Source organism: Phacochoerus africanus, chromosome 3, assembly GCF_016906955.1.
Source record: "Phacochoerus africanus isolate WHEZ1 chromosome 3, ROS_Pafr_v1, whole genome shotgun sequence".
NCBI classification, from domain to species: domain Eukaryota; kingdom Metazoa; phylum Chordata; class Mammalia; order Artiodactyla; family Suidae; genus Phacochoerus; species Phacochoerus africanus.
The window spans coordinates 127,822,799-127,848,587 of NC_062546.1; the positions used below are offsets into that span (position 1 = coordinate 127,822,799).

The 25,789-nt window shown below is 33.4% G+C and overlaps 1 protein-coding gene across 2 annotated transcripts in view; it reads left to right on the forward strand.

The window, feature by feature from the left end:
- Window positions 1-23,584, forward strand: part of KCNJ3 (potassium inwardly rectifying channel subfamily J member 3) — a 148,577-nt gene extending 124,993 nt beyond the window's left edge. The window contains exon 2 of one of the 2 annotated variants that reach the window (XM_047772644.1): window positions 20,237-21,279. In XM_047772644.1, the coding sequence (XP_047628600.1) occupies window positions 20,237-20,242 (6 nt within the window). In that variant the 3' untranslated portion in view covers window positions 20,243-21,279. Of the gene's footprint in view, window positions 1-20,236 lie in introns of both variants that reach the window. The other variant, XM_047772643.1, reaches the window with a different exon arrangement.
- The last annotated feature ends 2,205 nt before the right edge of the window (window positions 23,585-25,789 follow it).

Consider the following 25,789-nt stretch of genomic DNA (forward strand, 5'->3'; position numbering starts at 1 on the left):
AGCTCTCTTCATTTTAAAGCAAGGATTTAGATTGTGTCCGAATTAGTTGGTCATCGAACTCACATTCTGTGTCACTTTTCTAGTGTTGCCATCCTCTATAAATCGAAGTGTGTTATAAATGGAAATAGGTGAGGCTGGCAACTGACAGGAAGTTGCTCCTGTGCCTCAATTTTCTGTTTCCTAATTCCCATCGAAACCAAATTATTCTGAGTTTCTTTAATTGTGCTATTTAGGCTAATAAAGTTATTCAGCTTACAATAGACATAATTATTTGTCAGAGCTCTTAATAAAGTACATTTTCTTTGCCGATTTTGCTCTCATATTCCTGGAAAAGAAGGAGTGAGTTGTGGCTATAGTCCAACAGACTTCTGTTTATTATAGGAAAGTTAATGGCTTCAATCAAAACAATATTTTAATATCACCAAATCATTGTAAGATTATCAATACCTGTTTGCTCAGAAAGGAGCCTTGGAAAACAATTGCATTAAGATGCACATTGTGTATTTCAAACTCAATGCATCTAATCTGATTAGTTGGCTGAAACCCAGCAGGTGCTCTGTCAGCAGATCAGAAGTAAAACAAAGAAGCTATAATTAATGAAATTAATTCCAGATATAGAAACTTGAGTTTGAGGTGACATTTGGATCATAACATTTCCTTTGAACTTAGCAGAATGGAGCGACAGTTTAGTTGAAAGTAATTGTTCTTAGTTTAATGGCACTGAGGATGGTTATTTTTCTCACGTTACTGGCTACAAGGACTCTAAGTTGGCAGGCGTGACAGTACAAAACTGTCAGACAAATTTCATCAGAAAATTCAGAAAATAAAGGGACAATTTAGTTTACTATTTTTATCCTCCCTTTCTTATGAGAAGTACAAGTAAATTTTCATGGAACGTCTATCCGTCTTCATCATTCTAACAATATGAAATTTTTGGTCTCCAGTCTTTCTTACCTTCTAAATCCAGTCCATGTTCAAGTCTTTTTAAATTTGCCTCCTAAATATTTTTTCTATCTCACAGCCATTGTCGTTTTACCACAGCCTCCCAACTGGTCTACTTGCTTTAGTCTTGCCCCGATCAGATGTTTTCTCCTCGGAGCAGTCAAGGTGATTTCTACAAAATGCTATCAGACAGTGTCACAACCTTTGATAAAACACATCAGTTACCCCCCACTGAATGGAGCAACACATTTTTTCAGGTGATAAGTACAATTTCCCTTCAATATACAACACCACATAGCTCTTATCAGATAGAGGTTTTTCAGCATTCCAAGGAAATGAAAGACTTTAACCTTTCACTGTAGAAATAGTTTTGTATAATAAGATCTTGGGCCTTGAAAGTAAATACTAAATTATTGATAACAATGGGAGTACTAATAACAGACATCTATTGAATTCTCCATGAAGTCAAGGAATAAATATTGTGAAGAAGAGTCCTTAGGCTAATGGCCAGGTACTGTGGAAGGCTGTTTTCTGGATTAGCTTTGGGGTGGGGGAGCATGATATCAGATGGAGAACAGTGTTCAATGGGCAATTTGTATGGATAAGATATATATTTGAGGTAAAATAGGGAATGCCTCTAAAATGTATGTAGAATGTGTAATCTCCTTCCGAAGTTAATGAATATTAAGAACAGGTAAATTATAAACCAATAATAGCACCAAGGTAATGGCAGATTTTTAATTGTGCCTGCCAAGTCACCGAGCCTTGCTTGATCACATGTTACAGCACTTTGTTGTGTACAAATCTAGGTAGGGACAGATGCTTACATAATTTGGTGGGTCTATTTAAAAAGAATACCGATTATGAAATCAGTTATATGAAAATGAAAAGGACATGCGTTACTGCAAGTTCCTGATGTTTAAGCTTTATAGGTATTATGTTAAATCTACCTCTGGCAGATTGAGGTTTCCAATGTTTACTTTCTGTTTTTCTTGATAAATAGTCTGGGTACATTTCTCTTTCTCATATGGTGATAGAAATATTTCTCCATTAAGATCCTAGAATATTTTCATAAGAATCCTAGACTTTGATCTCATATGTAAATACTTTATAGTAAGCTCTACTTATCCCACTATTTATTAGATTTTACATGCAGTTAAAGAATTCTTGTCTGAAGAAAGATTAAGAAAACTGTTATGTATTGCTTAAGGGAAGAAGTAGATTAAAAAGAGCATAAGAACAGCCTATAAATATCAGTATCAGAGTAAATGGAGCTCTGTAGATGGAGTAAGCAATAATGATGGCTAAAACTTACGGATGGAAATTTTTCTTTACATTTTTAAAAAGTGATTACATGATTATGTCTTTGCGGAAACTTTGACATTAAACTTAGGTTATGGAGATTAGCTTAGACTACGTAGAAATTATACCTATTTCTTTTTTCTTTTTTTGTCTTTTTTTTGTCTTTGCAGTATACAGAGGTTCCCAGCCTAGGGGTCGAATCAGAGATACAGCTGCTGGCCTACACCACAGCCACAGCAACGTGGGATCCAAGCCACATCTGCAACCTACACCACAGCTCAAGGCGACACCAGGTCCTTAACCCACTGAGCAAGGCCAGGGATCGAACTGCATCTTCATGGATACTAGTTGGGTTCATTAACCACTGAGCCATGATGGTAACTCCAAAAAATAATACCTATTTCTTACTTCCATTCATTTTGTGGAGATAAAATATAGGCACAGTAAAAGAAATGTGCCAGTTTAGGCTGATGTGCCTAATGTGGTGAGCAGGTGTTTAGAACATACAAATTGAAGAACAACAAAATAGAGTGTTTATTTATGTGACTTCTCATTCCACCCTTAAAACTAATTTTTTTTTTGTCTTGTGTTGTTCTTCTAGGGCACACCTGTGGCGTATGGAAGTTCCCAGGCTAGAGGTCTAATAGGAGCTGCAGGTGCTGGCCTGTACTACAGCTCATGGCAATGCCAGATTCTTAACCCACTGAGCAAGGCCAGGGATCAAACCCAAAAACCTCATGGTTCCTAGTCGGATTCGTTTCCAACGCACCACAATGGGATCTCCCTTAAAAGTAATTTTTAAAAATTATTTTTTCTGAAAAATTTTAAGACCTCTTTATGGATTATCATAGTCAAAATTTATACATTATTGGAGAAGAAAACAGATTTGTTAGTACACCTCTGTCAATAGTTTTTTTTTTAATTTTATTTATTTATTTATTTATTTATTTATTTATTTATTACCATAGGCAGTTTACCTTTATGGCATACTGAAATGGTAGCATATTAGCATAAATAAGGGCTCATGGTGTGGAAAACAAGAACAGAAGTGATCTGGCTTAATCACTTACAAGGTGTGAGACCTTGAGCAATTTATTTAATCTCTCTTAGGTACCGGTGTTTTTGTTTTCTTTTAAATTTCATTCTTTTACATGTAGCTCTCCAGTTTTCCCAGCACCACTTATTGCAGGGACTGTCTTTTCTCCATTGTATATTCTTGTCTCCTTTGTCATAGATTAGTTGACCGTAGATGTGTGGGTTTAATTCTGGGCTTTCTATCCTGTTCCACCAATCTGTATTTCTGTTTTTGTGCTGGTACCATATGGTTTTGATGATTGTAGCTTTGCAGTATAATCTGAAATCAGTGAGCCTGACTCCAACTCCATTTTTATTTCTCAGATGGCTTTGGCTATTCTGGGTCTTTTGTGATTCCAAATAAATTTTAAAATATTTTATTCTAGTTCTGTGAAAAATGTCCTTGGTAATTTGATAGGGATTGCATTGACTATGTAGATTGCCTTGGGTAGTATAGTCATTTTGACAATATTGATTCTTCCAATCCAAGAGCATGGTCTATCTTTCTAACTATTTATGTCATCTTTGATTTCTTTCATCAATGTCCTCATAGTTTTCAGAGTATAGGTCTTCTGTCTCTTTAGGTGGGTTTATTTCTAGGTATTTTATTCTTTTTGAGGTGATGGTAGATGGGATTATTTCCCTAATTTCTCTTTCTGATATTTCGTTGTTAGTATATAGAAATGCAATAGATTTCTCTGTATTAATTTTGTATCCAACAACTTTACCAAATTCATTGGTGAGCTCTAACAGTTTCCTGGTAGTGTCTTTAGGTTTTTCTAATGAGAGTATCATGTCATCTGCAAAAAGTGATAGTTTTACTTCTTTATTTCCAATTTGGATTCCTCTTCTTTTTCTTCTCTGATTGTCATGGCTAGCACTTCCAAAACTATGTTGAATAGTAGTGGTGAGAGCAGACATCCTTGTCTTGTTCCTGATCTTAGCAGGAATTCTTTCGGCATTTCATCATAGAGAATGATGTTAGCTGTGGGCTTGTCATATATGGCCTTTATTATATCGAGGTATGTTCCCTCTATGCCCACTTTCTGGAGGGTTTTTCATCAGAAATGGGTGATGGATTTTGTCAACTTTTTCTGCATCTACTGAGAAGGCATATTGTTTTTATTCTCCAGTTTGTTAATGTGGTGTATCACACTGATTGATTTGCTGATATTGAAGAATCCTTGCACCCCATTTGATCGTGGTGATCAAATATTAAAAGGTATAAATATATTTTAATATTAAAATATATTAAAAGGTGACAATCCTTTTAATATATTGTTGGGTTCAGATTGCTAGTATTTTGTTGAGTATTTTTGCAACTGTGTTCATCAGTAACATTGCCCTGTAATTTTCTTTTTTTTGGTGGTATCTTTGTCTGGTTTTGGTATCAGGGTGATGTTGGCTTCATAGAATAAGTTTGGGAGTGTTCCTTCCTCTGCAAATTTTTGGAATAGTTTCATAAGGATAGTTGTTAGCTCTTCTCTAAATGTTTGATATAATTCACCTGTAAAGCCATCTTTTCTTTGTTGGAAGGTTTTAAATCACAGTTTCAATTTCAGTATTTGTGATTGGTGCATTCCAGATGCAGTCTTTCCCACTATTGACATGGATCCCTAGTGTGGTACATTTGTTACAATCAATGTAACAAATGTACACTGACGCAATTATTGTTGGCCTAAGTCCGTAGGTTACATTAAGGTTCACATTTTGTGTCGTACATTCTAAGTTTTGACAGATGTATAATGACCTCAAATAGAATAATTTTCCTGCCCTAAAAATCACTGGTGTGCCAGCTGTTCATCCCCAGATCCTAATATTGATTATCTTTTCACTCTCTCCACCATTGCTTTTTCCAGAATACCATATAGTTGGAATCATACAGTATGTAGACCTTTCAGATTTGCTTATTTTCACTTAGTAACATGCACTTAAGGTTACTCCATGTCTTTTCGTGGCTTGATAACTCATTTACATTTATTACTGAATAATATCTGTTTGTGAAGATACTTACCCATTTATCCATTTAGCTATTGAAGGACATTTTGGTGATTTCTAAGTTTTGGCACTTATGAATAAAGTTTCTTTAAACATTATGTGCAGATTTTTATTTGGACATAAATTTTCAACTCATTTGAGTAAATACTGAAGAGCCTGATCGCTGGATCATCTGGTATGAGTATGTGGAGTTTTGTAAGAAACTGCCAAACTGTCTTGCAAAGTGGCCAGAGCATTTTGCATTCTGACAACAGTGAATGAGAATTCTGGTTACTCCACATCCTCACCAGAATTTGATGTTTTCAGTGTTCCAGATTTTGGCCATTCTAATAGGAGTGTAGTTGCCTTTTTTCGTAATTTTAATTTTCAGTTACCTAGTCACATAAAACGTATAAAGCATCTTTTCATATGATTAATTGCCATCTGTATATCTTCTTTGATGAAGTGTTTATCAATCTTTTACCCATTTTTTTAGGCGTGGGTTTATTAGTTAAAAATGAGTTAGTAACTATTCCCCAGGTATTTTGAAAATAAAATAATTCACTTAAATATCTTAGCATAGACTCTAGAATACATGTACAATAAAATTTAGATGACATTCTTAAAGACTATCTATATTACCTCATAATAACATATCTAAAAAAAAAAAAAATCCCCACACCACATCCCACCAGTGAGCTTCCTTTCTCATTTTTTAAAATCAATACCTCTAATATTCTTCCTTTCGATTTGATTTAAAATATTTCTTTTTTTTTCTTTTTTTTTTTTTTTGTCTTTTTGCCATTTCTTGGGCCGCTCCTGTGGCATATGGAGGTTCCCAGGCGGGGGGTTTAATCGGAGCTGTAGCTGATGGCCTGTGCCAGAGCCACAGAAACGTGGGATCTGAGCCATATCTGCAACCTACACCACAGCTCATAGCAATGCCGGATCCCTAACCCACGGACCAAGGCCAGGGATCGAACCCTCAACCTCATGAATTCTGGACTCATTCTATAAATGTAGATAGATTTCTATCATTTTTCCTATGGAATTTTTCTTAAATAAAGACATGAATTAGAGAATGAACCAGTTTCAGAACAATTTTGCATTCTTTCGTGTCAATATGAGGGAATTTAATTATACACAGTTTATGTATTTTTCAGGCAGGTCAAATGAAATACAACCTTGTTTAACTTCAGGAATGTTTTACAGGCAGAGTAAAATATTACTTGAAATAAAATAACTACATGATGTTATTTTCTGATCCTCATTTTTTTTTAACAAAATAATTATAATTTTTTTTTTACAATTTTCTGCCAATTGTACAGCAAGGTGACCCAGTTATACATACATACATACATACATACATACATACATATATATATATATTGTTTTTTTCACATTATCCTCATCATATTCCATTACAAGTGACTAGATAATAGTTCCCTGTGCTATACAGCAGCGTCTCATTGCTTATCCATTCCAAATGCAATAGTTTGCATCTAGTAACTCCAAACTCCCAGTCATTCCACTCCCTCACTCTCCTCTTTGGCAACCACAAGTCTGTTTTCTAAATCCATGGGTTTGTTTCTGTTCTATAGATAGGTTCATATGGGCCATCGATTAGATTCCAGATATAAGTGATATATGGTATTTGTCTTTTTCTTTCTGACTCACTTCACTTAGTATGAGTGTCTCTAGTTCCATCCATGTTGCTGCAAATGGCATGATTTTGTTCTTTTTTATGACTGAGTAGTATTCCATTGTGTGTGTGTATACATCTTCTTAATCCAGTCATCTGCCAGTGGACATTTAGGTTGTTTCCATGTCTTGGTTATTTTGGATAGTGCTTCAGTGAACATGCCGGTGCATGCATCTTTTTCAAGGAAAGTTTTGTCTGGATATATCCCCAAGAGTGGGATTGCTGGGTCATATGGTAGTTCTATGTATAGTTTTCTAAGGTACCTCCATACTGTTTTCTATAGTGGTAATACCAGTTTACATTCCCACCAACAGCATAGGAGTTTTCCCTTTTCTCCATACCCTCTCCAGCACTTGTTATTTGTAGACTTACTAATGATGGTCATTCTGACTGGTGTAAGGTGGTACCTCCTAGTAGTTTTGATTTGCATTTCTCTAATAATTAGAGATGTTGAACATTTTTTCATGTGTCTTTTGGCTATCTGTATGTCTTCTTTGGAGAAATGTCTGTTTGGGTCTTCAGCCCATTTTTTCTTTTGGGTTTTTGGGGTTTTTTTTGCTATGAGTTGTATGAGTTGTTCATATATTTTAGAGATTAAGCCCTTGTTTGTTTCATCCTTTGAAACTATTTTCTCCCATTCTGTAAGTTGTCTTTTTTTTTTTTATGGTTTCCTTTGCTGTGCAAAAGCTTGTCAGTTTGATTAGGTCCCATTGGTTCATTTTTGCTTTTATATCTGTTGCCTTGGGCAACTGACCTGAGAAAACATTTGTAAGGTTGATGTCAGAGAACGTTTTGCCTATGTTCTCTTCTAGGAGTTTGATGGTGTCTTCTGTTATATTTAAGTATTTCAGCCATTTTGAGTTTATTTTTGTGCATGGTGTGAGGGTGTATTCCATTTTCACTGATTTACATGCAGCTGTATAGTTTTCCCAGCACCACTTGCTGAAAAGACTTTCTTTTCACATTTTATGTTCTTGCTTCCTTTGTTGAAGTTTAATTTACCATAGGTGTCTGGGTTTATTTCTGGGTTCTCTATTCTATTCCATTGATTGGTCTGTCTGTTTTGGTACCACTACCACACTGTCTTGATTTCTGTAGCTTGTAGTATTGTCTGAAGTCTTGGAGAGTTAAACCTCCTGCTTGGTTTTTGTTCCTTGGCATTGCCTTTGGCAATTCTGCATCTTTCGTGGTTCCATATAAATTTCTGGATTGTTTTTTGTAGTTCTGTGAAAAATGTCATAGCTAATTTGATAGGGATTGCATTGAATCTGTAGATTGCTTTGGGTAGTATGGCCATTTTAATGATATTAATTCTTTCAATCCAGGAGCATGGAGTATCTTCCCATTTCTTTGAATCATCTTTAATTTCCTTGATTAACATTTTATAGTTCTCAGAATATAAGTCTTTCACCTCCTTGGTCAGCTTTATTCCTATGTATTTAATTTTTTGGGCTACGATTTTAAGGGGTATGATATTTTTTGTATTCCTTTTCTAATATTTCATTGTTAGTATAAGAAGTATGACTGATTTCTGAATGTTAATCTTATATCCTGTTACTTTGCTGAATTCGTTGATCAGTTTGAGTAGTTTTTGTGTGGAGTCCTTAGGTTTTTCTATGTATAGTATCATGTCATCTGCATAGAGTGACAATTTTACCTCTTCTCTTCCAATATGGATAGCTTTTATTTTTTTGTTTTTCTTATTCCTGTGGCTAGGACTTCCAGTACTATGGCCATACCACCCAGAACGTGCCTGATCTTGTCTAATCCTCATTTTTGTCTTTTGTTCAAAAAGTGTTATATCTAAGAATAAACATCTGTAGTTCCAAGTCTATTAATATTGGTAGAATATATAAGAATGTATATTCTGATTATGACTGATAGCAAAATTTATACCTGTGGATATGTCATAAAATAAACTTCTGTACCAGTCATTACTTCTAATGATTCCAAAGTGGATATCTGGCCAGGGAGCTTGAGTCCTAGTATTCCAAGTGGATTAGTTCACTTATCATTTTTACCTTTCTCTTTCCATTTTTTATGTATAACTTGTTTATACTCTTTTGTAATGTTAACAAGCCATTGAATATTAGGCAGTTTTATATATTATATATCAGCATCACTTATATGATATAAATAATTCTGGTCACAAATGTCAAAATTTTCTGCAAAGATGTATATGATAAAATTTCCCCACAAGGTCACCAGGCTAGTTGAGAATTTTACCTTTAGATCTTGACTCCCTACATTAATAGAATGCTGTAGCTAGGTCATTTTTCAAACTTAAAACCTGGGGGCGGAAATCTAGGCTAACTTAATGTTGAGCTATATTTTAGCATAAACTGACAGAGTTTGGTTATCATTTTCTTTCTGAAAATGTCAATTTTAAGGAAGTTACTATTTGTATCTCATGTGCTATTTGCATCAGCATTTTTCTATCTTTGAGTTTTTACTTTAAGAGTTTCTTTTTTTTATTCAAATAAAGTACTCTCTGAGGAGATGAGAAACTTTGTTGTTTAGGAAAACTTTTAATAGCTTGACTTTTAAATACCTGTTTATATCATAGCAGAAAATAAATCTTTCAGAAGAGTTCTATATATATGTTCAAACCAATTATTCATTTTCCTTTAAAATACATGGGCTAAAATATCATATATTTGTGATTATTATTATGATGTGGCATTTTCACACCTAAAATAAAAGGCCCTCTGGAGTAGCACTCATACAATTACAGGGACTTTATTTTTTATTTAAACTCTGTAAATAACATAACAGCAAAATTAACAGCAAAATTCCCTGACCTTTTACTGCAAAGCATAGAACCAAAACAACTGCTAAACTGCAAATATTTATTTAGGCTCTATTCTAAGCCTGCAAACAAATAAAATATATTTGAATATATGCCAAAAAAGATGTTAAAAATGTCTATGGTTTGTGATTGAAAAAAAAGGTGGTAACCTATATAAAAACCAGCCTCATAAATTAAGGGGAAAATAGGTTTTAAATTATCAGGTAAAAATGGATTTCCATTTTATAAGATGATTGTTTATAATTACATAAAGAATAGTTTCCTCAAAACTTTAGATTTAACTATAGGTCAGATATTCAAGTATATAAAAATATTCAAGTAATTTAATTATCATGTAGTTTATTAGTAAATCCAAATAAATGCAGACAGATTCAACCTCTCTAGTAAATGTATCTAGATGTATGTCTGTTAGTGTTTAATTTCACAAAAGTGTAAGGAAAAAACTGACTAGGTATCATTGAATGTGATTTATTAGCAAATGTCTCTTGGTTCTTTGTGCAAGGATTATTCATATTCTGTACAGTGATTATATGTATTTAATATTCATATTCTATACAGTGATTATATGTATTTAATGTTTTTCCCTCCTTACTTTACTGGACAAAATAAAAAGCTCTCAGTATAATGTCTCAAAATAAATTTTTGAATTCATGAGTTCAATTAATTAATAGATCATCACCTTAAAAACAGAAAATAGTCAAGGTTGACATATTATAGATATCTATTTCATTTATAATTATATCCTTTCCTTTTATGTTGGTGACAGTCTCTACTGGTGATGAATAAATTACTAATGGGTATAGGAGCTCTGATTCATTCAAAAAGTTGATTTCTCCTCCACTGCTATTTTAACCTTCCCATTCATCCTCTTCCTCCATTCCTTATTCTGTCTCTCCTCAATACTGGTACAGTGTTTTACCTTGGATACCAGCAATGGCAAGGGAATAAGAGTTCTCTTAAGAATCTTATTCTAATATGATATTTGTATGTAACCATACTAAATGAACAAACAGGAACTGTATCCTAAATTTGGATTGTACCCTTACACAACAGAATGTGTGCACACACCTTTCCCCACCCTAGACTATGTTTTTCTTGCATGGGGTATATGGACTATATGGCAAACTACTACGCATTTTTCAAGGCGAGGTTTAAACATGGAAGTTGAGAGGATGGAAATTTCACTCCATTGCCATAGCATCTTGTAATTCAGCACCTAGAAGAGTGAGTGGCAGAAAGAAGATGTTTGATAAGTTAATAAATGTTAAGTGTTATTTCTGGTTAAAAGTCAATTAAATATGTCATTGAGATATTTAGAATACTGGGTGGCCAAGGAATGTGGGTATGTGTGCCCATGAATGTGGGTGTGACAATGACTCATTTAAAAGACAATAAATTAAAATAGAAAAACCAGGAAAGATTTCCTAGAATTGATGATATTCTGAGCTTTGAATATGAGGAATTATGTCACCAGTAGAGAAAAGGAAAAGGACATTTCAAGCAGTTGAAATAGCATGAACCAAGTAATATATATTGAAAGCAGTAGTCACTAAAGTAAAAAAAAGTCATCCATTTAAGCCAATTGGAGCAGAATAGCACAGAGGTTAAAAAAACTGACTCTGGATTTGGAGGGTTTGAGTTTATATCTTGACCACAGCCATCCTTTGTTATGTATCATTGGACAAACTACTTCTCATCCTGATACCTCAATATTATTATCTGTCATGTAAAAAAAGAATAGTACATACTTTATAGACTGGTGGGGAGAATTACATGATAATATATGTAGATAACACTTAGGATCTGGCATATATTTTTTTATTCTGTGTTGTTATTGTTGTTAAGGTTTTTAAAGAGTTAAAACTACAGTGGTAACTTATAGCTATATTTTTAAGGAACTAGAAAGATATGCTAGTGAGTATGGGGTTTATTTTTCATTTCTTGTTTAAGTTTTATTTATTTTGTTTTAATATCACATAATTCAGAAGTTACTAGGCCCTACCTCCTAATATTATCACATTAGGGGTTAGAATTTCAACCTGTGAATTTTAAGGGGACACAAACACTTCAGTCTGTATACCATACCAAGTGATTATTAATGACATTTTAAAGCAAAGTTTTAGGAATATCTTTTAAAACCAGGATTAGTATAAGCATTGAATTGTTGTAATTTGTATGTAACATTTTTTAAAAAGATGACATGTGTTATTGCTTCAGACAATATTTCAAAAGGAAAGGTTTTTCTTCCCCAAAACTAGGGATAATGTTTGCCAAAATAAATTCCAGCATTATCTGAAAGATGTTCTGTTTTCTTTTAAGCTAGAAATATATCACATGTTCCCTCTGAAAAATATCTTTTCTGATGTCAGTCTCATAACAGGTTATTTTCCAACAGTACTTAGGCTACATTATACCTATACCATTAAGACATTTTAGAAGCTAAAAATCATATATTAATAGGAGAAAACAATAGCATGAATGGATTTAGGAAGCTTTGTTTTGATTTGATAATTGTCAATGTAAGAAACCACATTTTAATAAGTACCATGATGTTTTCCTGGAAAAGATGTATTAAGAGTGGAACATTTCCAGGAGTTCTCGTCGTGGCTCAGCAGTTAAAGAAACCCGACTAGTAGCCATGAGGATGGCCTTGCTCAGTGGGTTAAATAAAGATCTGGCCTTGCCTGGATCTGGTATTGCTGTGGCTGTGGTGTAGGCCAGCAGCTACAGTTCTGATTAGACCCCTAGTCTGGGAACCTCCATATGCCGGGAGTGTGGCCCTAAAAAGACAAAAAAAAAAAAGGAATGGAACATTTCCACAGTTATCAGTTATGCTAAGGAAATGATAATCATTTGAGAGTGCATTGGACAAATTGTGCAGTGCCTGTATATGCAGTGAGAGTAGAAATCTGAAGATAGTGCCCTGTCAACAAAGTGGAGAATTTAATTGTATTTTGAGGGAAATAGTTGCTATTGTAAAGTTAGTCACATTTATGCAGGGCAGACCAAGTTGATAATGATAGTCTTGAATTAGTTCATAATGTGTGTAATTATAGACCTTTCTTTATACTCCAGATGAATATAGACAACATACTCTACATCAAATTAATAGAAACTAACAAGGTGATAATTATTTCATTTGCTTTGAGTTGATTCTAAGAAATGATGACTAAAGAATTGAAATATATCTAAAATGACCTTGTAACTAGTTGGAACCCCAATAATAATAATTGATAATAGGTACCAGTTAGTGAACCTTTATTTTTATCAGATAATATGCTAGACCCATTAAATATATTATATTGTTTATAATATCAATAACCTTATTAATTATATATCATTATCCCTTATTACTATCTATATTTTAGCACAATCAGGATTCAGATCATTGAAATGATATGCCCAAGGTTTTGCTACTAATGCATAGTTAAAACAGCAGCAATGTCATTTATATTCAAAGTCCATGTTCTTTTGCTTAATATTATCGCTCTGATTCTTATAAATATTTTTTCAGCAGTTTGATAATGAATTCTCTGTCATATTTACCATCTGCCATTGACCCTCAGCACCTGCACATATATTTTTTTCTTGGAATCTAATATTTTTTTTCTATTGGTCATAGTTAAAAGATCTATTTTCCTTTCTTCTGTTCTTCTGAGAACTTAGAAATCTAGAGTAATACATTTGAAATCTTCATTGCTAAATTTCTTATTGACATTTTATTTTCTAACAAATATAATTGGATTTTTCTTCTTGTTTTTATTTTAAATTTTTTTTAGACTTCTTTGACCTAGCTTAGGCAATAATAGCAAACTGATGTCTGAGAACACATTGTAAGACCAAGTGCTTGTAAATAACAGAGGATAATATTGAGTTGAATGTGTGCCAGAAACTTCTACTCCTCACTAAAAGTCTGTCTGAGCAAAATATATTGAGCTTTAAAGAGATTCCATTTATTTGAAAACTGGTTTCTAGAAGCCATTTCTGTATTCTTAGTAGCTTTGCAACCTATATCCCAGAAGAGCCTTATTCTGTGACCTTAGTATTATTGAACAGCAGTGTACACAGTGTCTTTATGTTTTATAAACAAGATAAAAAATATCTTATGTTTCCTCCAAAGTTTATCATTTAAATTTGGGTTCAGCTCAGTGCAAAACAATAGAAAGCGTGCAGAGAATGCCAAGTGAGCCTTATAGTTATTACATTTTGGAGGATGGGTAAAATTTTGGAGGCACTTTAGAGAAGACAGCTACAGACCTTATTCATTAATCCTTGAAGCAGTGCATAGGGCAGACTAGGAAATTACTTTGTGATATAGCACATGCTCTGCATGCTAATCTATTAGTCAATTCAGTTATAAAAGCCACTGCCAATTTAAATGAAAAAATAGATAAAGAGGGTGGATTTAATAAAGAAAAAAGTATATTACTTGACTACATATTGCAGTTGTGTGTGTGTGTGTGTGTGTGTGTGTGTAAATAAAAGTTGTAGAGTAGTTATATAGCCTCTATTTAGGACATTTGGATGAAAACGACCAATGTTTATAGTAAAAGCAACTATTTATATTTTAAAATAATTCCTTATGTACCATTAATTGTGTGTTTTACTTAATTACTTACATCTTTAAATCATTATATATGTTTAAATCATCAGTTACATATATTACTTAATTTTATTTTATTCTCAGAATATCCAAATAAAATCAGTAGGATGGGCCTTAATTTTACAGATGATAAAATTGATGATTAATGAGACTTGGAATTTTTTTTGAAGATCATATGTTCATTAGTAGTGGAGCTGGGGTTCACACAAGTTCTTCAAAGAGCTGTTGTGGAAATTCTAAAAAGTATGTAGAAAGTTATTTCACACATAGTAAGCCCTATAGCGATGTTACATATTATTATTACTATTATTATGATGGCTTATTTGAAGGAAATATGCTTTTATCTTTTTGTTTAATGCACACATGATAAAAACATACAGCTACAGCCATTATTATTGGAGAATTCTCCACCCACCCCGCCCCACCAGCAACTTCTATTTTGAAGCTTAGGTAAAGCCTCCACTGTGCAAAAGTTATTGTTTCACATTTTATGTGTCATAGCATCCAGACATTCCATTGCCTATAGTTACACTGTGTTTAACCATCTTGTACTCACCTCCTGTAGGTGGCATTTGAACCATCTTTGACCAGAAGAAATGGTAGAGAATATTCTTAGAGTTAGTTATTCTGAAAGTTTAATTAAGGACTTGTCCAATACCTCACTTCACCTTTTTCACTTAGAAAGCTTTCAGACTTACATAAATGAATGTTCAATTTAGTTAAGATGATGAACTCAAGGTGTAAAGGCAAAATCAGGAAAGAGAAAAAAAATAAAGAGATTAGACTACATTGCCTCTATCATTTTAAACTGAAACACTAACTCTGGAATAAATTAGATTAAACAACAATATATAGTCTGCTTGTCCACGAATCAGTGCACAGAATAAATCATTTTTTCACAAAATGTTTTTCATCTAAGGATAAAAGCCCCAGCTATTTTCAGTTAAAGCAGCATCTGTTGCTTTGCCAGTTTCCACAGAGATGAGCTCGTGTTGATTTTCATCGCATTTGTTCAAGTCTGGAATCTGGTTAAAACATGCAAACAGTCGCATTGCCAGTTAAGAGGTGCAGTCCTATGGTATCTTTTACCTGCATTTATGTTGATTCATATGGTATTTGCAATTATGAATCTAAGCATGGATTATTTTTAAATAATTTGCTTAGAGTCAGAAATATCATAAGATAAAGCATTTTAGAAGGACGAATACTATGATAGATGTTCTTAGAAAACAATTATATTTACTTTAAATCTTCTCAATTAAAATATACATTTTACTTTTTCAGCACCATTTTGGGATAACTTTTGTGAAACGAACTATTTTCTCAATTACATCTTAGCACATTATCTAAACCGCAGATTGACCATCGTAGACATTTTCCTGTTGTCCGGTTTATAATGTTTCCAGATCATTGTGCATATGTTGATTAAACATTAATATTTTGAGGTGAAACCTGATTTTGAAACAACGATGTTGTTAAATTGGAAATCTGATATCTTTGTACTTACTTTTAATTAAAGTGTAAAAGGAGAAGCAGCAGAACAAACCAAGGTTAAAGTGCTGGCAAATGTTCTTCACAACATTATCAAAGCAGTATAATGGACTATAGTCACTCACCTTGGAGGGGCCTTTTTAATATACCCCAAGTTTCCACCCTTAGTCTCCCCTGCTATTCTAATTACGTGAAAAATGTTGAGAAACCCTAAAACTTGGGAAGATGCATAATGTATTCTTTTCTATATTTTTAAATATTTTGAATTATTTTTTTTTGTCTTTTTAGGGCCATGCCTGTGTCATATCGAGGTTCCCAGGCTAGGGGTCAAATCAGAGCTGTAGCCACTAGCCCATACCACAGCCACAGCAACGGCGAATCTGAGCTGTGTCTGCGACCTATACCACAGCTCACAGAAAGGCCAGATCCCTAACCCACTGAGTTAGGCCAGGGATCAAACCTGCATCCTCATGGATACTAGTCAGATTCGTTTCCACTGAGCCACAATGGTAACTCCATATTTTGAATGTTTAATTGACAATTTCAAAAGAAATTGCTGCCTGATACCTAGCAATATAAGTTTTTCTTTGTTACTAATATGACAAATTACTAATATGCTAAAATTCTCCACTGATATTAATTCATTATCACTAATTTCCAGGAAAAACAGGAAATGCAAGTGATCACCCACAGAATGATTTTTTTAAAAAAGTAGTTATGGTTGAGCATTGCCTAATACTAAGCGCTGTTGTGTACACTTTACTTATCTCAATCTCTCAACAGCTTTGCCAGAGGATATCATTATCTCTACCACATAGAAGAGTAAACTAAGGCTCAGAGAGCTTTAAGTAATTTTGTTTTAGTAACCAAGCTGTTTAGTAATACGATTGGGAGCCAAAGTTATATATTTTTCAATTATATAAGGATGTTGGTTCACCAGTATTAATTTGCTATGGAAAGAAGTAAAGTCAATTTCATACAGTAGAATAAAATCCCCACCTTCCTTTTTGGTCAGAATCATCCACTGGCGTTTTAGTAAATTTTAGGTATTTTTACATGAACAAACATTTGAAATACCTGTTTCCATTGTAAATGTCATAACACTGTAAGTATTAATGTCCAGTTTCCTGAAAGTAAAAATTTTACAAGATTTTATGTCCCCCATTTTTTTTCTTCCATTTAAGTTTCTCTAGTTTTTCCTCCATGGCTTCTGATAACTATGTAGGAAACAACTCTGGTTAGGCATTAGGGATCACTGATAAATTATAATGACGTAAAACAAGGACAGAATTTTGACTTTTAATTTCATGGTCCTTTCCTAATGTAAAGAAAAAATTCACTAAATATGGGCTAAGATGATGATGGGTGTCGAATGTTGTTTCATTATGTACTCTATTATTATTAGAAATAATTGAACAAATTCATGATTTGAATTTACTTCAACACATAATATATACATGCATTTATAGGGATTAAAGGACAAACCCACAAGTCTAAGTTACCAAAGTAAATATGGAGTTATATTAACTATGTGCCCTTACATCAGACAATCTCGGCCATCATTCATTTTCAATGGTGTGAGTTTTTAAAATTAAAATAGGGTTTTAAGGGAAGTACTATCACTTAACAGTAAGTATCTGTTTCTAATCCTTTTTCTTAAATTTGAATTAATACCCTAGCCTGGAAAGATACATGAAGAATTCATGAAAGTGATTGTTCTTGGAGAGAAGTTAAAGGGTAATTTTTTATGAAACAAATAAAGGTTACTTATTATTTTATATACCCGTGAAGAAGAACATAACTATTTGTTCTTTATTCTAGGTAGCTTATACAATATTTAAACATCTCAAAATAAAACCAAGTAAATATATCAGAAAATACATTTTTATCTTTTCTGAATAAGTGATGATCTGTAATTTTTTTCTCATGAAATATTTAGTCAGAGGCTAGAAATCTATTTGAAAATATGAAATGCTGCTTACTGTATGCATGTCTATAAAATGTACAAATCAATTTTTAAACTACTTTTGTTACTTCGCATATAAATATTTCTGGGGGCTATTCCTGATATGATGATGATTATGAAGAATGATTATTGGATCATTGTCAGATTTCCACTATGACATTGCTAGGTTGTTTAGAATCAGGCTCGCTACTAAAATAATAGAGATATCATGGCAAAGTAACAACAACAACAAAAACAGAAGTTAGAATACTCCTAACATCTTATCTCTACAGCTTCCTAGATCTGTATGCAAGGAAGGGCAAGAGATTTAATCTTTCTGAGCATTATATTCCTTATCTTTAAAATAGACATAAGAATATGTTCTCATCAGGATGATACTGATAATTAGATATAACATGGAGGGAGAGAGCACCTGATGTAGTATCCAAGATGGGCATTTGTTTTCTACATAAGTTTCTTTAAAAACTGTCTGCAAAAAGGCAACATATGTGTCATAACAACTTATTCCATGGTCATATATAACTGGTAATAATTATAAAGTAAGGAAGGATTTGAAGGAGGATTTATCTTCAATATGGCTTTTGAATTATGCATTTTATCCTAATTCTATGTATATTGCATGTGTGCTTAATAGGAGGAAAAAAAGAGCAACTCCTAATCCACGCTATTCTAGATTTAAACACATAGAAATTATTTATAAAGTAGCAAAGGGTGAATAGACACGAAAAAAGAAACACTGTCATTACTTGTTTAAATTATAGTTAACTATTGAAGAGATACATTTTTAAAATTCATCTATTATTTTCCATTTTAATAACCTTTAGTAGAAAACTAAGAGTAAAGGAGTTCCTGTCGTGGCGCAGTGGTTAACGAATCCAAATAGGAACCATGAGGTTGTGGGTTCGATCCCTGGCCTTGCTCAGTAGATTAACGATCTGGTGTTGCTGTGAGCTTGGTGTAGGTCGCATACGCGGCTCGGATCCCGCGTAGCTGTGGCTCTAGTGTAGGCTGGTGGCTACAGCTCCAGTTCGACCCCTAGCCTGGGAACTTCATATGCCGAGGGAGCGGCCCTAGAAAAGACAAAAAAAAAAAAAAAAAGAAAGGAAGTGGTATTTCTTTGTCGTGACTTACTTAAAAGAATCCATGATGACTCCTGTTAACTGTAAAATTTCCCCGACACACTGTGTTCATTGATTTGTATTACAAAATTTCCAAAGTTTGACATCAAACTTAATGGTATGTATTTCTAAAAAAAAAAAAAAAAAAAAACTAAGGGTAAAGGTTGAGGGCAGTAATGAATTTTTAAACTTACAGAAAATTGTACCTTTTTACTATTACAAAACTGAAATTTAATACATGGTTTTCATTTATTCATTTATTCATATATTATCCAGTCTTCACACAATGAATACTCAGAGGTCGACTGGTTGAACAGTAACTCAGTCTTAATATATTATTTATGAGAATGCAATTGAATAATCAGAGTAGCATAAGGTAAATGATATCCAAGCAACATAATATGTAAATTGCAACATTTTACCTCTTCTACCCAGCATCCCATTTCAGAGATTTGCACAGAGGGAATAGAACTTGTGACATTAGAGTGGCCCTAGGTGACTGATTTATTATATCTGTTTCTAAAACTTAAGCAAAATTCATTCTGGCCTTAAAGGTCCAGAAGAAGGGAATCACTATAATTACTTTCTATAGAAAATATAGAAATATTTTCACCTTTTCTCATTTACATAGAAACATTTTCACCTTTTCATTCAGCAAATACTTGGGATGGTTGTCTTGGTTCTCATTTAGACAATATATGGAATGTTTTACATTTCTGAACAAGTAATTCCATTTCATGCTCACAGCAGTCCTGTGAGACAGATGTTGCTTTTTCTGCTTTATGCTACAGAAGAGAAAAGTGATACTTAGTTAAGTACCCATCTTAACTTTACAGAGAGGCAAAGTTTGGATTCAAAGTCAGATTTGTTTGTTTCATATATCACATTGCTTCTTGAATCATGAAAAATGACGGTGATTTTCCACTTACCTCCTTGTAAAAGAGACATAAGTTATGATGTTGTTCTATGCCATTTTTACTTCTAGTTTATGGATAATAGGCAATGAGTTATGCTTCGGTGTATTATCCTTCAAAGTGAGCAATAAAAGTATCCTTCATTTTCTGTTGGAAGAAAGTATAAGTATTAAAGCTATTAACATGTCACACATAGAATTTTAACATATTCTCTTAGCCTACTCAGATAAACAGTCCAAAGCTTAAATAAGAAAGCCAAATGAATTCTTTAGTTCAAACTGCCTTAACACGTGCTTCTACTATGCATAATTTATCACGGATTTTCTTTTTGCTTTTAGGGATGACTTGTCAAGCTCGAACATCATACACTGAGGATGAAGTTCTTTGGGGTCATCGTTTTTTTCCTGTGATTTCCTTAGAAGAAGGATTCTTTAAAGTTGATTACTCCCAGTTCCATGCAACCTTTGAAGTCCCCACCCCCCCTTACAGTGTGAAAGAACAGGAGGAAATGCTTCTTATGTCATCCCCATTAATAGCACCAGCCATAACTAACAGCAAAGAGAGACATAATTCTGTGGAGTGTTTAGATGGACTTGACGACATTAGTACCAAACTTCCATCTAAGCTGCAGAAAATTACTGGAAGAGAAGACTTTCCCAAAAAACTCTTAAGAATGAGTTCTACAACTTCTGAAAAAGCCTACAGCTTGGGAGATTTGCCCATGAAACTTCAGCGAATAAGTTCAGTACCTGGCAACTCAGAGGAAAAACTGGTATCTAAAACCACCAAAATGTTGTCTGATCCCATGAGCCAGTCAGTGGCTGATTTGCCACCAAAGCTTCAAAAAATGGCGGGAGGAGCAACCAGGATGGAAGGGAATCTTCCAGCAAAATTAAGAAAAATGAACTCTGATAGATTCACATAACGAAACACCCCTCCAGACATTATTTACTGTTTGATTTAGTAATAGTCCAATATTTGGCTGATGAGATAATCCCCTCTAAGAAATATGAAAGGTACATTTCCCCCTACCCCAGTCATATATGCATATTTGAGAACCTTCCTTTTCAAGTATTGCTCCTGTGAAGAAAGCAAAAGTTGTGAAGGGAGAACGTCATAAGGAAGTTCTTATTAACGGGCATGTATTATCACATCAAGCATGCAATAATGTGCAAATTTTGCATTTAGTTTTATGGCATGATTTATATATGGTATATTTATATTGTATATTCTAAAAAAATGTATATATATATATACATATATATATTTAAAGGGGTGGTACTCTCCACAACATTTCTAATATACGTATTAAGCCAAACATGAGTTGATAGCTTTCAGGGTGATAAACATATATATGTGTGTGTGTGTGTATACATAAAACCATGTACAAAATTATGTATACATACACACACATATATACATAATATATACACACACATACACGTACATACATATTTATCTGATAAAATTGTGATGTTTTGTTCAAAGTTGTAGTTTTTGTGCATGTTTGCTTTATTAGGCTAGGATGGCTTCTGGATTAATTATTAATACCAAATATTTTAGCCTTAACTTATTTGTCATTTTAAAATCTGATTTAATGTTTTCTGCTGTTTAAGGTCTTGAAAGGTTTTCAACTGTACTTTATATGAGGGAGTCACACAAGTCTGTGCTATTTCTGGCCCTGCAAAAATATAACAATTATATATACCTAACTTGTAAATTTTAAACATACCGATACACTGAAAATTTCTTATAATTTTTAAAAGTTGCTAGTACTGGGGAAAAATAAACACTTCTTATTTTGAAAGTTGGTCCTTTCCTGGACTAATTAAAGTCTGGGAATCTCTTTTGTATATGATCTACTACAAATATGAGCTCTGAACAAATGCTGAATCATTGTATTAGTCAGTAGCCAAGTTATATTGAATATATTGTAATCTGTGTGAAATTCATAATTAATGGTCCCTATTTCAACTGAGTTAATTGGTAACATTTTCACTCTTTTTCTTGAACTTTTGTTATTTTAAAAACCAGTCATTTATCCTTGAGGAGACAAAACAATACAATGAAAATGATGATAAATATTTATGAGTAAAATATGTATATCTAATTGAGTCTCTTTTTTATGCCATTCTCTTGTTTGTGGCATCTGTTATAGCAGAACCCTTTTTTTCCTTACCTGGGGAACCTGTCTCCTTCCATGCCTGTCACTCAATTCAGAAGGAATGTTTTGTATATACCCGAGAGAATTTTAAATCAGATAACTTGAAGACATTTTACCCATGTGAGTTTTTTTTTCTTTGTTTTGTTTTGGTAAATACTCTGTCGGTATCCTAGATCTCTGGCCTAACAAAATAATTTTAGCAGTTCTGTTTTTTGAACCCAAAGGTCTGATATTTATGACTCATTAGTCGGAATCAAAATTATTCCTCAGAAGAACACATGCAAAATAAAGATTTGGAATGCAGAGATTTTTATGAAAATTTACAAGTGTTCCTTATCAGAATATCATGGATTTTCCTATAAAACTTCTTTGGGCATTATAATCTAATTCTGTCCAAAATTAATCTATTTCTCCTCATAAATATGTAAATCCTTAATAGCTGGATTGGGCTCCCATCATTTCCCATCTTTCAGCAATCCTGTGATGATTTTCATATTGGAAAATTACTACATCAGCAGTTCTACAGTTCTATCATTGACTATAATAATACCTTCTGGCTACCTCTATCAAATTCTGCAGGTGCAAATATATACCAGGGAATTGTTACTGACAAAATGATCAACCTTGAGTATCCATCCACTGTGAACAGAGCTGGCTGCCCTACCCCTTACCCCCAAACTTGCTTATTTGCTAGATATAGGGGATGAAATAGTAGGAGAGGGAGAAGGGGGTCCAGGGCACACAGTATATTTATTATCAGTGGAAGAAACTGCATAGATCATTTAGTCCAACCACTTAAAACTAAACAGAGCCATAATTTAATTTGGAGAGTCATTTTCATTTGTTTTTGGCACCAAGGAGAATATGGGACCAAAAATAAGCTCTCCAAATACATTTACTCATTCACTCAACAAAATGTGTGCATGTCTTTTATGTTCTAGGCATTTTTAGCTCCTGTGGATTTGGATATGACCAAGTCGGCAGGGGTCGCTGCCCATTCAGATACCACCTATCAGTAGGAAAGTGGGGCAGGGGAGGCAAAAAACAAATGACACAATTTCAGAGAGTGAAAATAGCAGTTAAGGGAAGGAAAGCAAGGTAACATGATGGAAAAAGACTGGATAAAATAAGAATTGATCATTTTTGAAGTGACTGGGTTAGGGAAGGGGTGAAATTTGAACAGAGACCTGAATGATGAGAAAGAACCACTGTTGCCAAATTTATTTTTCTTAGTGAATGCTATTCCTTTATCTTTCCCGCATTTGTGTGGGAAAGGTATGATCTCTGCATGTAATTGCAGTTTAAGTCCTATCTGTCAGTTGAACATAGGTCCAGATTTACCCAGGAGATTTCCAGTTTATAGCTGTTGTACCTGTGTAATTATTAACAGTACTCCTTTGACTCTTATCATGTCCTGGTTTGGATGGTATATTATATGGTGACTCTACGTTTTTGTTGAAACCAACGAAGTTATGAAGTCTGATATATTTGGATAAAAATAAAGAATTGCTTTTTCTTCTCACTTTGCTGATTTTTTTGACACTGATCATTCCAAGAAAAGTAATTTCAGTTTCATTTATTTCAGCCTGAGAGACCTCATATCAAAGTGATTTCCTGTAACATTTGTTCAATCTGTTCATGGTATGTTTTCCCAATGGTGAAAAGTTATGCATTTTATTGACTGAATAAAAAATAAACCTCTGGCATTTCCACTTCAGGAATTTGTAAGAGCTCAAATCAAAGGAAGTAAAAGTTAACTTAAGCCAAGATAATTTTTAGCCCACCAATGTGGTGATTAAATGAAAGCAAAATATAGTGTGTTCATTGAACTGAATAATTCACCTTAACAACTGAAAACTAGTTCATTTTTATGGGATTTTCATGGTATAGTTCCTGTCATGGTAAACTATTTCATCCTATTTATAAAAATGATGTAAATAAAAAATATGATTATTTTGATAATGCTTATCTTCAATTTAAATATCCTCAGCAATATGTGAATACACTTTTGTAAATATACATGTTAAATTAAAAACAAGGATATTTTACTGTTAATTTCTGAAAAAATTCTTATGCTGTTTTAAATTCATCAATACATGGCATTAAATACACTGAAAAGTATTTAGTTGTCTCAGTACTCAAGAGCCACTTGTGGAAGCAGGATAGATCCATAATGGATTATTTCTTTTGGAGGAAAAGTGAGATTATGGGGAAGATGGCTTACATTCTATTTGTATGAAAGTTTCCACCATTTCATCCTAAGAAGAGAGTTCAGCTTGACTACAGAGCACATCTATGAGCTCTACTTCAGAATTTATGCTTGATTTATGTTGTACATATTCAAATTAGCATCAAAATAATTGCACTCTCTGGCATGCACTTTATTCTTATTTAAATGTACAAGGTTTTTTTTAGGTTACAACAATATAAACATATGTATTCAATACTACAAGTTCAGTTTTATAAAAACTGTATTAAACTTTCAAAATATGATTGGGTTAAATTTTTACAGTGTGCCCATCATTTTTCTACTTTCCAACAGTTAACTACTCATATACTTGATTTGGTTTATGATAAGATTCTTAACTCCTAAAAAACAATCCATGACAAATCCTTCTTTGAAGTTTACTTTTATTTTGGCTCGTTGTTGGTGAGATGCTTCAGCAATGTGGAACCTGCCGATATAATAATACAGATTATTTGAGACCTGCATTTCTTGGAGGAAGATTCATGACCATCTTACCCTTTGCTGAAACTGTCCTTCATAGCCACAGTAAGTAAAGCAGACAAATATACTTTTTCTAATTTTGATTAAATATCAAATCACCCTTTCAAAAATGTTCAGTTACATTTTCTGTCAATGTTTCAAAGGAAGAATATTTTCCAATTTTATTTCAAATGAGTTATATGATATGTCATATATCCAGCTCTCTGGCACCTCAGAGAATTAATCCCCAAAGCCAAGTTCCGCAGCATTGGACCCAGTTGAATTGTTTTCCAAATTATGAATTTTTTTGACCTGAAACTTTGGTAGTAATCACGGCTGTTTTTGAATATTTGGGTTGTGTATCGTCAGTGGCTCATGTGGACAAAAAATATGGTAGGGACCATTATCTCTTCTTGTTGCTTCCTAGGAACAGCATCCAATTTAACTCCTGACTATTCTTTCCCAGCTCTGAGAGTCAGTATGCATGCTGACTCACACAGCTCTACAAGGTAGAGATTATCCCTATTTTACGCTTGAAGAAACTGATTCTCAAAGAGGTTGCTTAGAGGGTTTTTAATTAAATCCACACACCACTTAAATTAAGTCCCTGCCCTCTGGATAGTTCTATTGATATGCAACTGCTTCTTACAGATTTTCCATTTGGGGGCATTGTCTATTTACAACTGTGGTAGTTGAAGAGCTAGGTCTGTTTCTACACTTGCTGCCCACCACACCTGTATCTAACACATACCCTACTCTAAATTTCCAATGTTATTATATTGTTTCCATATTTTTAATTAGGTTTGTTATCACTGTTTTAAGTTCCATTGCATTTGAGCTCATGTGCTTTGGTCTTTTTTTAATTTTATAATGACTTTTATTTTTTCCATTATACCTGGTTTACACTGTTCTGTCAATTTTCTACTGTACAGCAAGGTGACCTAGTTACACATACATGTATACATTCCTTTTTCTCACATTATCCATCATAAGTGCTCCATCATAAGTGACTAGATGTAG